Source organism: Bufo bufo, chromosome 7 (assembly GCF_905171765.1).
Source record: "Bufo bufo chromosome 7, aBufBuf1.1, whole genome shotgun sequence".
NCBI classification, from domain to species: Eukaryota; Metazoa; Chordata; class Amphibia; order Anura; family Bufonidae; genus Bufo; species Bufo bufo.
The window spans coordinates 12,159,538-12,175,089 of record NC_053395.1 but is presented as its reverse complement, the minus strand read 5'-3'; the positions used below and the strand labels follow the sequence as shown (position 1 = coordinate 12,175,089).

The following is a 15,552-nucleotide window of genomic DNA, read 5'->3' as shown; positions in this document are numbered from 1 at the left end:
CAGACAGTATCACACAGGACAGGATTAGATACACATCTCAGCAGACAGTATCACACAGGATATGATTAGATACACAGCTCAGCAGACAGTATCACACAGGATAGGATTAGATACACGGATCAGCAGAGAGTATCACACAGGACAGGATTAGATACACAGCTCAGCAGACAGTATCACACAGGAGAGGATTAGATACACAGCTCAGCAGACAGTATCACACGATAGGATTAGATACAGAGCTCAGCAGACAGTATCACACAGGACAGGATTAGATACAGAGCTCAGCAGACAGTATCACACAGGATAGGATTAGATACATGGATCAGCAGACAGTATCACACAGGAGAGGATTAGATACATGGATCAGCAGACAGTATCACACAGGATAGGATTAGATACACAGCTCAGCAGACAGTATCACACAGGAGAGGATTAGATACACGGATCAGCAGACAGTATCACACAGGATGGGATTAGATACACAGCTCAGCAGACAGTATCACACAGGAAAGGATTAGATACACAGCTCAGCAGACAGTATCACACAGGAGAGGATTAGATACACAGCTCAGCAGACAGTATCACACAGGAGAGGATTAGATACACAGCTCAGCAGACTGTATCACACAGGAGAGGATTAGATACACAGCTCAGCAGGCAGTATCACACAGGATAGGATTAGATACACAGCTCAGCAGACTGTAATACACAGGAGAGGATTAGATACACCGCTCAGCAAACCGTATCACACAGGAGAGGATTAGATACACAGCTCAGCAGGCAGTATCACACAGGATAAGATTAGATACACAGCTCAGCAGTCAGTATCACACAGGATAGGATTAGATACACAGCTCAGCAGGCAGTATCACACAGGATAGGATTAGATACACAGCTCAGCAGACTGTATCACACAGGATAGGATTAGATACACAGCTCAGCAGGCAGTATCACACAGGATAGGATTAGATACACAGCTCAGCAGACTGTATCACACAGGATAGGATTAGATACAGCAGACAGTATCACACAGGACAGGATTAGATACACATCTCAGCAGACAGTATCACACAGGATAGGATTAGATACACAGCTCAGCAGACAGTATCACACAGGAGAGGATTAGATACACAGCTCAGCAGACAGTATCACACAGGATAGGATTAGATACACAGCTCAGCAGACAGTATCACACAGGATAGGATTAGATACACAGCTCAGCAGACAGTATCACACAGGACAGGATTAGACACCGCTCAGCAGACAGTATCACACAGGAGGGGATTATATACACAGCTCTGCAGACAGTATCACACAGGACAGGATTAGATACACATCTCAGCAGACAGTATCACACAGGATATGATTAGATACACAGCTCAGCAGACAGTATCACACAGGATAGGATTAGATACACAGCTCTGCAGACAGTATCACACAGGACAGGATTAGATACACATCTCAGCAGACAGTATCACACAGGATATGATTAGATACACAGCTCAGCAGACAGTATCACACAGGATAGGATTAGATACACGGATCAGCAGAGAGTATCACACAGGACAGGATTAGATACACAGCTCAGCAGACAGTATCACACAGGATAGGATTAGATACACAGCTCAGCAGACAGTATCACACAGGACAGGATTAGATACAGAGCTCAGCAGACAGTATCACACAGGATAGGATTAGATACATGGATCAGCAGACAGTATCACACAGGAGAGGATTAGATACATGGATCAGCAGACAGTATCACACAGGATAGGATTAGATACACAGCTCAGCAGACAGTATCACACAGGAGAGGATTAGATACACGGATCAGCAGACAGTATCACACAGGAGAGGATTAGATACACAGCTCAGCAGACAGTATCACACAGGATGGGATTAGATACACAGCTCAGCAGACAGTATCACACAGGATAGGATTAGATACACAGCTCAGCAGACAGTATCACACAGGATAGGATTAGATACACAGCTCAGCAGACTGTATCACACAGGATAGGATTAGATACACAGCTCAGCAGACAGTATCACAGGATAGGATTAGATACACAGCTCAGCAGACAGTATCACACAGGATAGGATTAGATACACAGCTCAGCAGACTGTATCACACAGGATAGGATTAGATACACAGCTCAGCAGTCAGTATCACACAGGAGAGGATTAGATACACAGCTCAGCAGACAGTATCACACAGGATAGGATTAGATACACGGATCAGCAGACTGTATCACACAGGAGAGGATTAGATACACGGATCAGTAGACTGTATCACACAGGAGAGCATTAGATACACAGCTCAGCAGACAGTATCACATAGGATAGGATTAGATACACAGCTCAGCAGACAGTATCACACAGGAGAGGATTAGATACACAGCTCAGCAGATAGTATCACACAGGAGAGGATTAGATACACAGCTCAGCAGACAGTATCACACAGGATAGGATTAGATACACAGCTCAGCAGACAGTATCACACAGGATAGGATTAGATACACAGCTCAGCAGACAGTATCACACAGGAGAGGATTAGATACACGGATCAGCAGACTGTATCACACAGGAGAGCATTAGATACACAGCTCAGCAGACAGTATCACACAGGATAGGATTAGATACACAGCTCAGCAGACAGTATCACACAGGAGAGGATTAGATACACAGCTCAGCAGACAGTATCACACATGATAGGATTAGATACACAGCTCAGCAGACAGTATTGCACAGGATAGGATTAGATACACAGCTCAGCAGACTGTATCACACAGGATAGGATTAGATACACAGCTCAGCAGTCAGTATCACACAGGAGAGGATTAGATACACAGCTCAGCAGACAGTATCACACAGGATAGGATTAGATACACGGATCAGCAGACTGTATCACACAGGAGAGGATTAGATACACGGATCAGTAGACTGTATCACACAGGAGAGCATTAGATACACAGCTCAGCAGACAGTATCACATAGGATAGGATTAGATACACAGCTCAGCAGACAGTATCACACAGGAGAGGATTAGATACACAGCTCAGCAGATAGTATCACACAGGAGAGGATTAGATACACAGCTCAGCAGACAGTATCACACAGGATAGCATTAGATACACAGCTCAGCAGACAGTATCACACAGGATAGGATTAGATACACAGCTCAGCAGACAGTATCGCACAGGATAGGATTAGATACACAGCTCAGCAGACAGTATCACACAGGAGAGGATTAGATACACGGATCAGCAGACTGTATCACACAGGAGAGCATTAGATACACAGCTCAGCAGACAGTATCACACAGGATAGGATTAGATACACAGCTCAGCAGACAGTATCACACAGGAGAGGATTAGATACACAGCTCAGCAGACAGTATCACACAGGATAGGATTAGATACACAGCTCAGCAGACAGTATCACACAGGACAGGATTAGATACACAGCTCAGCAGACTGTATCACACAGGAGAGGATTAGATACACAGCTCAGCAGACTGTATCACACAGGATAGGATTAGATACACAGCTCAGCAGACAGTATCACACAGGATAGGATTAGATACACGGCTCAGCAGACAGTATCACACAGGATAGGATTAGATACACGGCTCAGCAGACGGTATCACACAGGGGAGGATTAGATAACGGGTAGCAATGCTGGGATTGGGGTTTTCTTTGGCCCCAGCTGGAGTTCTCAGGAACCTGATACGGGTAATATCTTAATTATGGGTTCAGAGGACACAGATTCCGATCGCCTGATATAATACGCTACCTCGTCACCGCTCCCATAATTCCAGCCGCACGGTGCCACCTGGTAAAGACGTACTTAAAGGGACAGTGGTTGTGACTCTAACGTAATCTTCAATATTTTCAAACACGATTAATAAATATGAGAATTATAACTGCGGGTCACTTTAAGATTTAAAGGGGAAATGCACTTTGACAGAAAATTTAGGTCATGGTATAAAAGTGATCTGTGGTTAGCTGAGGTCTATGTGTCGTTCCAGGAACTACATGGATGCAGGAGATCGTGGACCTGATAATGCTAGATGGAGACGTGGAGAAGAGCATGCGGGCCCCGTGCTTTGTCAAGGTTCCGTTCTTAGACCTCTATCCAAAGCCGATCCCGTCAGGTAACGCAGACCTTAGGTCAATCACTGTAAGCCGCTGTGAACATAAAGCGAGCAGGTTCTATTGCTGCAAAACTGCAACTAAAATGTGACTGTTTTCTGACCTCAGGTGTGGAGGCCGCGAACGCCATGGAGTCCCCGCGTCTCCTAAAAACTCATTTACCAATACAACTTCTACCGCCATCTTTTTGGGAGAAGAATGTCAAGGTGAATATGACGTTTCCACCACCATCCATGGTTGGAGGGGCCCCCCAGACTACCAAAGGATCCTCCCAGGGCCAAAGCTGTGATGCAATAGTGGAACCCAAAGGTCCAAGAGAAAAAGAAAACATAGGGGTTGGCCTGCAAGATTAAATTCCTCTGGTGGGCCTAAGGAACCCAAGTCCCACACTGCCACCATCCACAGAGTGAAGCTTTGGAATGATCACAGGACGTCTCCTTTGGACAATGTATGGCCTGGCTTTCTAACTTAAGGTTTTTCTTTCCTTCCAAAAGGTAATTTACGTTGCTCGGAACGTCAAAGACTGTATGGTCTCCTACTTCCACTTCCAGAGGATGAATAAAGGTCTGCCTGATCCAGGGACCTGGAATGAATATTTCTCCACGTTCACGGCTGGAAATGGTGAGTGAAAGACACATAATATGATCCTGAACCTTTCCTCACTGTGTTCCCTCTTGTTTCTTCACCATGTTCTTCCTTGCTTCCTTATCATGTTCCTCAGTGTTTCCTCGCCATAAGGGTGCATTCACACAACCATATGGATTTTGCGGTCCGCAAAAATGTGGATCGGATGCAGACCAAAAATACGATCGTGCCAATGGGGCCAAATACCATTTTCTCTCCATGTTCATCACTGTTTCATCACCATGTTCCTCAACCTTTCCTCACCATGTTCCTCAATGTTTCCTCATAATTTTCCTCAGTGTTTCCTCACCATGTTCTTTGGTGTTTCCTCACCATGTTCCTCAATGTTTCCTCACCATGTTTCGCAATGTTTCCTCACCATTTTCCTCAGTGTTTCCTCACCATTTTCCTCAGTGTTTCGTCATTATTTTCCTCAGTGTTTCGTCACCATTTTCCGCAGTGTTTCGTCACCATTTTCCGCAGTGTTTCGTCACCATTTTCCTCAGTGTTTCATCACCATGTTCCTCAATGTTTCCTCACCATTTTCCTCAGTGTTTCCTCACCATTTTCCTCAGTGTTTCCTCACCATTTTCCTCAGTGTTTCCTCACCATTTTCCTCAGTGTTTCTTCACCATTTTCCTCAATGCTTCCTCACCATTTTCCTCAATGTTTCTTCACCATGTTCCTTGGTGTTTCCTCACCATGTGCTTTCCATCTCCTCACCATTTTCTCACCTGTTCCTATTTTTGCACCCATCTTTTAGTTCCTTGGGGAAGCTGGTTTGACCATGTTATCGGATGGTGGAAAGCAAAAGACAAGCACCAGATCCTCTATGTCTTCTTCGAGGACGTAATTGAGGTGAGGACAGTGACTTCCTCACATGGTACATGGACACTTGGCTCAGTGTCTCATAGTTTCCTTTGAATTCTGTCATCAGGACCCAAAGAGAGAAATAAGAAAAATATCACAGTTTCTGGGGAAGGAGCTGAGAGAGGAGGTTCTGGACACCATCCAGCTCCACACGTCGTTCAGCGCCATGAAGGAGAACCCAATGACCAACATGAGTGTCCTGCCCTCATGTGTATTTGACCAGTCCGTCTCCCCCTTCCTGAGGAAAGGTGAGATTCCCATGCTGATGCTTTATTTTTTAATTCATTAATAAATGCTCATCATTAACCTTTCGTGGTGTCTATTTTAATTTCAGGTAAAGTTGGAGACTGGAAGAATCATTTCTTGGTGGCTCAAAATATTGTGTTTGATGAGGAATACCAGAAGAAGATGGAGGGGATCGGGCTGAACTTCCGCACCGAGCTATGAAGCAACTAAAATGCCTGCCATGACACAAAGTTTTATTTTTTTAAATGTGAGGTGGGTGGAATAATGACCCCCCCCTCCCCCACCCTGACCACGTAGACCCTCTCACCGTCTCAAGACTTAGGGAGAATTGACAGGTTTGGAGATGTACATGATAGATATAAATTAATCACTGGGAGGTTTGACCATAAAGTCAATCTCATGGCTCCTCCCCCTCATTGAGTCTCTTTTCCTAATTAATGAGACTCCCTTTAATTAGGCCCCTCCCCTCAGTCTACGTGATGCAGTTTCTAGATCTCACCGGTGGTTTTGTCCTTGCAGCTCTTCATGCACTGACTTCTGAACAAACAGAGCTGCAGTATAAAGCATGGCGAAGGGATAGTGGGTGGGTTGTAAACTACCTCAGACTCCAGTGAGACAATACAGCTAAGGTGGAGTCATCATGAATCATAACTGTGTCCTAACAGTGTACCATGCTGCATAAAGAACCGTTGACATAAAGCGCCTGTGATGTCCTGTTTGCGCCATTGATCCTGCACATCAGTACATAAAGGGTTAATTCATGCCCAGGAATCGGGGAGGTCCATTCCTGACCAGAGATACGACCATATATCGGCCATACTTGTGTTGTGACGTGCTTTTCTTCTGTTTCATCAATGGTCGGCTCTATGTAACATGCATATCATTTTATTTTTAAAATGATTCACATAAAAATACCAATTATACAATCTAAAAAAAAAAGAAATAATAATTAAAAAGAATCTAGAACATACATACACAATATATGTCACGTAATAGCGTAATCACAGTCCCTCTCGTGGTTGCTGTTGCGGAACTCGCGCAATACTTTGGGACCCTTGTTAATGTGTAGCCGTCTTATAAAGGAAAATGATCCCCATTTGTTCTATTCCTCTGTCGTGTGTCTTTTACATTCTTGCAGTGTAACTTTGTTGCCACTTTGTTTTACTTTCCCATATGTACATACATCATACACACTCGGGTAAGGGTACTTTCACATTTGCGGCAGAGGATTCCGGACGCAAACGGATGGCATTTGTCAGACAAATGCATTGAAATACCGGATCCGTCTCTCCGGTGTCATCCGGAAAACGGATCCAGTATTTTATTTTATTTTTTTGCATTTTTAAAGGTCTGTGCATGCGCAGACGGGAAAGCCGGATCTGTTTTGCCTGAACACTTAATGACGGATCCGGCACTAATATGTAAATGAATGCATTCCGGTAAATGATCCGTAGTTTTGGCCGGACAGCATGCTGCGGTATTTTCTCCATCCAAAAAACGTAAGAGGGACTGAACTGATGCATCCTGAACGGATTGCTCTCCATTCAGAATACATTAGGACGGAAGCTTTAACGCAAGTGTGGAAGTCCCCTTGTCTTGTAGCCGTCTCCTGGTGTGTTTGTTCGATGCTGGGAATAGTGATTGGTACGTACGTGGCTTTCTCCTGTATGGCTGTTCCCCTTCAGAAACACTGAATCTCGCTGTTAGTGCCAGCACTTTTCTTTCAGCGCATGCGGATTAGGGATATCTGACTCCGTGGCATATGTTTGATTCTTTCGTAGAGGGTGGGGTTACCCTTTCAGTATTATGGTTAGAAAGGAAGGTGGCATACATACACTGCGCTCTCCGGAAGATTTAACCGGATTCTGCACCCCATTGGGAATCCCTATTCCCTCCTTGCCAGATTGCACTGCCTCTCAACTATGTCCTCTGATTTCTCTGACTTGGTCGAAGGCTCTTCCAAGGATGAGACGCCTGTGGCCCACGGACTCTGGACACTCCTGAACATTATATCCTACCCCCCAGAAGAGGGGAAAGCTATGAGGGAACCAGAGGTCATTATATCCTCCAGCTAGATGACAGGGAAGGATTTATTATGCAGATAACTTACTTGTAACGAACCAGCGGGTGAGTACCCACTGTGCCACTGACTGGCAATACACTGGAGGGGCGTAACTAAGCAACACCAGGTCTTCACTAGCGCCTCTGGTGGTGAGGATAGACTTGAGCCACGGTAGTTGCCAGGGGCGACTCCTGAGCGTAAACCGAGTCAGTGGCAGCTGGTCCAGCAGATCAGAAGATACCAACAATGGTACCAGCAGAGTCAGAGACAGGCAAGGCATAGAAAAGGCAGAAGCAGTTACCTGCGCCGCAAGCGATAGAAGCTAAGCGGCCACAGGCAGAGCTGCACACAGATGGTGATTCCCCCTCTGGGGAAGCCAGGGACCCTCTTTCCGAAGGCAGACATAAAACAAGCAGATACAGACAATGTACAGAAACTGACATAGACAGAAGCCAAATGCACAACAGGACAGAATAAATCGGAAGCAGTTAAGCACTGCCAGGCTCTCAGACGCAGTTCCGCACTGCTAGGCGAACAGGGAACAGACCAGGAGCATAACATAATACAGGTACAGACAGAACAGGACATGGCATAAACAAGATACAGAATACAGTAATAAATAAATAAATAAAAATAAATAATAAGATACAGAATACAACAAAGTAAAACCTAGGCGGAACCATACAAACGGGCAGATGGTAAGACCCCTTGGGTCCGCAGCAAGGAGCTACACCTACAACGGAACAGGACAAACTGACCCCCCGGCCCCACAGCTTATTAAGGCTGCATAACGAGGCACCTGAGAATCCCCACAGAGCAGGGGAGTTAACCCCACCAACACAACCAGAGTCCAGAACAGACCATAACAGACAGACGGCAGAACAGGGCAACCGGCATACACGGAGACACCACCAGCCAGTACGCCAGAGAACAACCAACCCGTGAAACCGCAACATCCACAGGCGAGTGACTGATCCCGCAACCAGCCTGCACAGGAATTCAGCCTGCAGCCAGTACGCAAGGGTGCGCGCGGCCAGCCTACACGGAAAGTGTCACAGTGAACCGCGCTGTGACATTACTATTTTGAATATGGTCAGATACCCTTTACTTCCTATGTAAGTATATATATGAAGGCACACTCGCACTTGGTTAGTTAAGACAGTTTATAGGTTTCTGTAAATAGGGATTACTCAACCTACTGTATCTATGTAATAATATTAATAAAACACACTAAATACCCCCCAAATAATACAGGTAAATAGACCATATAATAAAATTACTACCACGTGTTGACATATCTTATATTTGTCTATATTCTCCAGACCAGCGGTGGAGTTGCTGAGGTCACCGCCCCGGTGACAAATATCCACTGATATAGTACGATCTGATTTCAGATATGGGACAAATCTAGCATAAAACGTTGGGTAAATCAAGCATAAACATTGTTACATAAAAACATATATAGTGAAAATAAAATAAAATGCTGTTTGTCAATTGTTCCAGCCTCTGCACTCTTGTGATTGGAGTGTAAACCTATAAACCAAGGATATCTGGCAGTTCTTCTGGTCACTAGCGAGTTTCCAATTGGAGGTGTTTAGACGGTAGAGCACTTTATGGCGCCAGAAGACGATTTCCACAGATAATGCGGTTCATAGTTATATCCCCTTTAAATGTCTAGATCCTTGTTGCGACTTATACCCCATTTGCAGTGTTTGCACCTTGAGGCAGTTCCAGAGAATCATTTGTGTATAAAACTGTGGTTAGTTATTCTCTACGATTGTTGTCTTCGCCAACATTTGGTCCCATTACCTGGTCGGACCATGCCCCTCTTTATATAGACTTAGATTTGGCTTCTTCACCTCCGAAACGTACCCACTGGCGCTTAAACGAAACCCTCCTGACTAATATTGTCATGAGAGAAGAATTAAGTTCTCACCTAACTAATTGTGTCCTCTCTAGGGATATTGTGGGAAGCCCATGAGGCAGTCTTCCAAGGGGGGTTGTATCTCAACAGTCTCTAGAGTTAAAAAAGATAGAGAGAGTCATCATAGTAGATGTCTAACGGAACTACATCGTGCAGAACAGGAATTGGCTTTGAGACCGTCAAGACGCCTTCTACGGAAGATTCTTGATCTCAGAAACCAATTAAAGACTCTCTCACTGAACAAAACAGAGACACTTTTGGGTTATCCCGAGGAATAAAGCTCCTGATGGCCTCACATACCTTTATTAGAAAACCTATAGTGAGATTTTGCTACCACATATGGTCCCTTTATTCAATTCCTTCCTATTAGGAGAACCTATACCGGAGACTATGCTCCAATCCTTTATAACAGTCATTCCCAAACCAGAAGAAGATCCCTCAGAATGTGCCAGTAATCCTCCAATCAGTCTATCGAACTCGGATCTTAAGATCTTCACTAAACTGCTTGCCAACTGGTTAAATTGCTGGCTCCCTCAGTTGATTCATAAGGATTAAGTTGAGTTTGTCCGGTTCCAACAGAGTGATTGACCTGATTGACGCAGCTAATAAGGGTCGATTGAATCTCTGATTCTTAGCCTTGATGCAGAAAAAGCTTTCAACCGGTTTAATTGGACCTTTATGTTTCATATGCTACAGAAATTTGGGTTTACAGGCCCCTTCCTGCAAGCACTCAGAGGTCTTTACTCGTCCCCAACTGCACGGGTCAATCTGCCTCATGCATGCTCTTCTGTACTTCATATTAGAAACGGAACTTGACAGGGTTGCCCCTATCGCAACTTCTATATGTATTAAGCATAGAACCCCTTGCCGGCCTGATCCGGGCGAACCTGAACATTCGGGGCATCCAAATACGAGACCGGTCTTTTACCATATCCTTATTCGCTGACGATGTCCTCGTAACGTTAACTAACCCAATGACCTCTCTCCCTAATCTCCATGCCACCATCATCAGTTACAGTAGGCTCTCGGGCTATAAAATAAATAATACAAAGACAGAAGCGCTACCCCTCAATATCCCACCTCAAACACCAAACGCCTTACAACACTCTTATAACTACTCTTGGCGGAACCGCTCTATAAAATGCTTAGGGGTTCGGATCACTTCTTCCTACTCTACTTTATATGGAGCAAATTCCCCCCCGGTGCTCACCAATATCACTACGCTTTTCCGCAAATGGGGATCCCTACACATCTCTTTATTAGGTAGAATAGCGGCAATTAAGATGTCTATACTGCCCAGACTCCTATATCTCTTTGAGACGCTTCCGGCCAGGGTGCCTGCGGGGATTCTCCGCCATCGACATCGTATTGCTAGGTCGGTCCTGACCTCCAAGAAATCCCAGGGTGGCCTTTCGCTCCCAGATATAGCCCTTTACTACTCTGCCACGCATCCTAGACATTTAGCTTCTTGAACTACATTACATTCCTTTAATAAATGGACTGAGACTAAGCGACTCTGGTACATATGGGCGCTATGATCTGGGGCCACCCAGTCGATATCTCCCCCCAGAATCTACTAGGCCCCATGGCATTCACTAGAAACCTATGGTTCAACTGCAAGATTCAATTCAACCTTTCCACTCTACATTCCTCTCTCACTCCGTTTCTATTCACCCCACACTTAGACAATAGCAGTGGAGCAGATATGGCTAAACCCTGGATGGAGAGGGGATTGTATCGCATTCATGATTTGCGAGATCCCCTTACCAACCGCCTACTCTCTTTTCCAGAATTACAATGTAAATATAATCTCCCCTCATCCTCTGCATTCCACTACCGACAAATAGCCCATTATTGTCGCTCAGTCACTGCCTCCGGACTGATACCTCCTCTTACCCCATTTGAAAAATATGTTTACGAGGTCCCTCAGCTAGAGGCCTTATCTCTGATATCTATGACCTGCTTTCCTCCCAGACTTATTTGGTAGGAGGGGAACAAGATATGGTCAATGGCTTTTGCTAGTTCCTCTTGTGTAGTCTATAAAGAAAACCAACTGAAACTACTGATGCACTGGTGCCATACCCTCAACGGGAATATCCCTAATGTATGTTGGAGATGGTCAGCTAGTGGTGCCTCGATCTACCATATTTTTGGGGAATGTCCTTTCATACTGCCATTCTGGACTATGCTGGCTTCTGTGGTACAGGAAGTTCTGAGATGCTCGGTGACGTTGGACCCACTCGTGTATTTACTAAATATTTCCCCTAGGGGCATGGGAGGTCATGTCTCCAGGCTGCTCCTCCATTTACTTACTGCGGCGCAATGCCTTATAGCGCTTTTCTGGAAAAAAACTGCTCCCCTATCCAAAGCGGATTATTACTCCTGTATTTAAGACATACGCTCTTTGGAATACTATACAGCTTTGTCACAGGGGAATGTAGATAAGTTCTTGAAGATCTGGTCCCTTTGGGATCTTCACCATACTGATCTTCATATATAGAGCGAAGGAGAGATCTGTTTTTCTTTTTCCCTTTTCCTTCTCCCCTACCCTTTTTTCTTTGATATTATGTTCCTTTCCTCACAGTCTTAGATATCTACACGCGATGTATACCAGATTTCTTTGGCTATATAAACTGATGCAGGATTATTTTTGATTGTGTTTTTTTTTCCTTTCTTTGTTTTATGTACTTTATATCTACCGTGGAGACATTGTAATGTAGATGGTTATACATATATGTAAAAAAAGAAAAATAAATACAAAGTTGAAAAAAAAGAAAAAAAGAAAATGTAGGATATGGTATAAAAGTTCTTTCCTTGTCAAGGTGCCGTTCATAGACCGCCATCCAAAGCCGCTGCCGTCACTGTAAGACGCTGTGAACATAAAGCGAGCAGGTTCTATTGCTGCAAAACTGCAACTAAAACGTGACTGTTCTCTGACCTCAGGAGTGGAGGCCACGAACGCCATGGAGTCACCACGTCTCCTAAAAACTAATTTACCAACACAACTTCTGCCACTAAGTTTTAGAGAGAAGAACGTCAAGGTGAACATGAAGATAGTGAGAATTAAAGGGAACTCCACAGATCTGACTCCAGTATCTGAAAATAAAATAGAAAGAGCTTTTAAAGGGGTATTCCAACAAGTCTGGTTGAAGATTCCACCATGTACTACATTCGTTTTGGGGCTTTAAAGGGGTTTGTAATGTGTCCTTCTAGATTAGTGGAATGAAGCTAAGGAATGACCTGAGGATGTCCTCTTTGGGCAATGTATTGTCTGGGTTTCTAACTCAGGGATTTCCATCCTTCCAACAGGTAATTTCCGTTGTTCAGAGTGCCAAAGTCTGTATGGTCTCCTACTTCTTCTTTCAGAAAATAAATAAGGGGACCTGAAATTTATATTTCTCCATATTGATGGCTGGAAATAGTGAAAGAGACTGAATATGTTCACAAATTGTCGTATGTTCTTTCTTGCTTCTCCAGCATGTTCATCATTGTTTTAAAGCCATGTTCCTCAGTTTATTCTCACCATATTCTTCACCCTCACCTAACCAAGTTCCTCAGTGTTTCCCCACGTTCCTCAGTGTTTCCTCATCATGTTCCTCAATATTTCCTTACCATGTCTCTCACTATTTCCGCTACAAACTCCTCACCATACCCTCAGCATGTTCCTGTTTTTTCCCCATGTTTTTCAGCCTATTCTCACCATGTTCCTCATTGTTTCCTCTCCATACTCCACAGTGTTTCTTCAGCATGTTCCTCAATATTTCCTCTCCATGTCCCTCATTGTTTCCTCCCCATCCCATGATTTTCAGTGTTTCTTCACTATGTTCCTCAGAGTTTTGCTTGCCATTTTTCTCAGTGTTTCCTCATCATATTTCTCAGTGTTTCCTCAGCATATTCCTCAGTGTTTCCTCAGCATATTTCTCAGTGTTTCCTCAGCATATTCCTCAGTGTTTCTTCACAATGTTCCTTGCTTACCATGTTTCTCAGTGTTTCCTCAAAATTTCCTCTCCATGTTCCTTAGTGTTTCCTCACCATGTTTCTCATTATTTCCTAACCTTGTTTCTTTCTGTTTCTGTATTTCCTCTCCATGTTCCTCAGTGTTTCTTCACCATATTCTTCTGTGTTTCTCCCTATGTACCTCAGTGTTACCTCACCATGTTCCTCTGTGTTTCCACACCACGTTCCTCCATATTTCCCCACCATGTTCTTCAGTGTTTTTCCATCACGTTCATCAGTGTTTTCTCATCATGTTCCTCAGTGTTTCTTCACCATGATCCTGACTCTTTCCTTACCATGTTCCGCTGTGTTTCCGCACTATGTCTTAAGTGTTCTGTTTCTTGACAATGTTCCACTGTTCTTCACCATGTTCCTCACTGTTTACTCACCATGTTCCTGTTACCTCACTATGTTCTTCAGAGTTTGCTCACCATGTTCTTCAGTGTTTATTCACCATGTTCCTCATGGTTTCTTCACCATTTTACTCAGTGTTTCTTCATAATGTTCCTCAGTGTTTCCTTACCACTTTCCTCAGTGTTTTCTCATCATGTTCCTCAGTGTTTCTTCACCATATTCCTTGCACTTTCCTCACCATGTTTCATTACCATGTTCCTTAATGTTTCCATGTCATTGGATAGTGTTAAACCAAAGACAAGCAGCAGATCCTCTATATCTTCTGCAAGGATATAATTAAAGTGACTTCCTCACATGGTACAAGGACACTTGGCTCAGTGTCTCATAGTTTCCTCTGAATTATGTCATCAGGACCCACAGAAATAAGAAAAATATCACATTTTCTGGGGAAGGAGCTGAGAGAAGAGGTTTTGGACACCATCCAACACCACACGTCATTCAGCTCCACGAAGGAAAACTCAATGGCCAACTACAGTTTCCTGTCCTCATATGTATTTGACCAGTCCATCGCTCCCTTTATGAGGAAATGTAAAATTTTTGTTCTATCCATTTTTATTTCAATTTATACATGGATATACCTTTAAATGCTCGTTATTAACCCCTTGTGGTCTCAATTTTCATTTTAGGTAAAGTTGGAGACTGGAAGAATTATATCTTGGTGGCCCAAAATATTGTATTTGATGAGGAATACCAGAAGATGTTGTAGGGGAGCAGGCTGAACTTCTACACCGAGCTGAGACAACTAAAATGGCTGCACTGACACAACGGTTTGTATCATGTGTTAGGCGGGTGGAATAATGACCCCCCACCCCGACCACTAGGACCCCTTCTACTGCCCAACGTCAGACTAAGGGGAAATCATTCACCCTGGAGAGGAACATCTTTCTGATGGATCTAGTTGATCACTGGTATGGATGACCAGTGATCAACTAGACTTAGCATTAATGTCAAAATATGCCTTCAACTTGAACGTGAGGCTATCGGGTTGAGTTTCCAAGTCCATTCAAGAGAACTCCGATGGGAAAGTTGCAGTACTAAGTGTACTGGGGCATGGTCAGAGACCGAGATCTGCCCTATAAATGTTCTCTGTGTCATGGGAATGCCTCGGTGAGAAACCAGGAAGAAGTCTAGTCTGTGGTCAGACAGTAGAAAGGATAATCTTTTTCAGCAGGTTGTAGCAATCTCCAGATATCTACTATCCCAGGGTGCTCTATAGCTCGGTGTAGTCCATCTAGTGCTCTGTATGAGAAGTGCTCTTAGTG

General features: G+C 44.1%; 1 protein-coding gene across 3 annotated transcripts in view; it reads left to right on the top strand.

The window, feature by feature from the left end:
• LOC121007574 (sulfotransferase 1C2-like) overlaps positions 1 to 6,593 on the top strand; it is a 36,268-nt gene extending 29,675 nt beyond the window's left edge. For all 3 annotated transcript variants that reach the window (XM_040439606.1, XM_040439605.1, XM_040439607.1), the window contains exons 3-8: positions 4,031 to 4,156; positions 4,263 to 4,360; positions 4,649 to 4,775; positions 5,542 to 5,636; positions 5,716 to 5,896; positions 5,983 to 6,593. In XM_040439606.1, coding sequence (XP_040295540.1) covers positions 4,031 to 4,156; positions 4,263 to 4,360; positions 4,649 to 4,775; positions 5,542 to 5,636; positions 5,716 to 5,896; positions 5,983 to 6,095 — 740 coding nt within the window. In that variant the 3' untranslated portion in view covers positions 6,096 to 6,593. The remainder of the gene's footprint in view (positions 1 to 4,030; positions 4,157 to 4,262; positions 4,361 to 4,648; positions 4,776 to 5,541; positions 5,637 to 5,715; positions 5,897 to 5,982) is intronic.
• Positions 6,594 to 15,552: the final 8,959 nt, after the last annotated feature.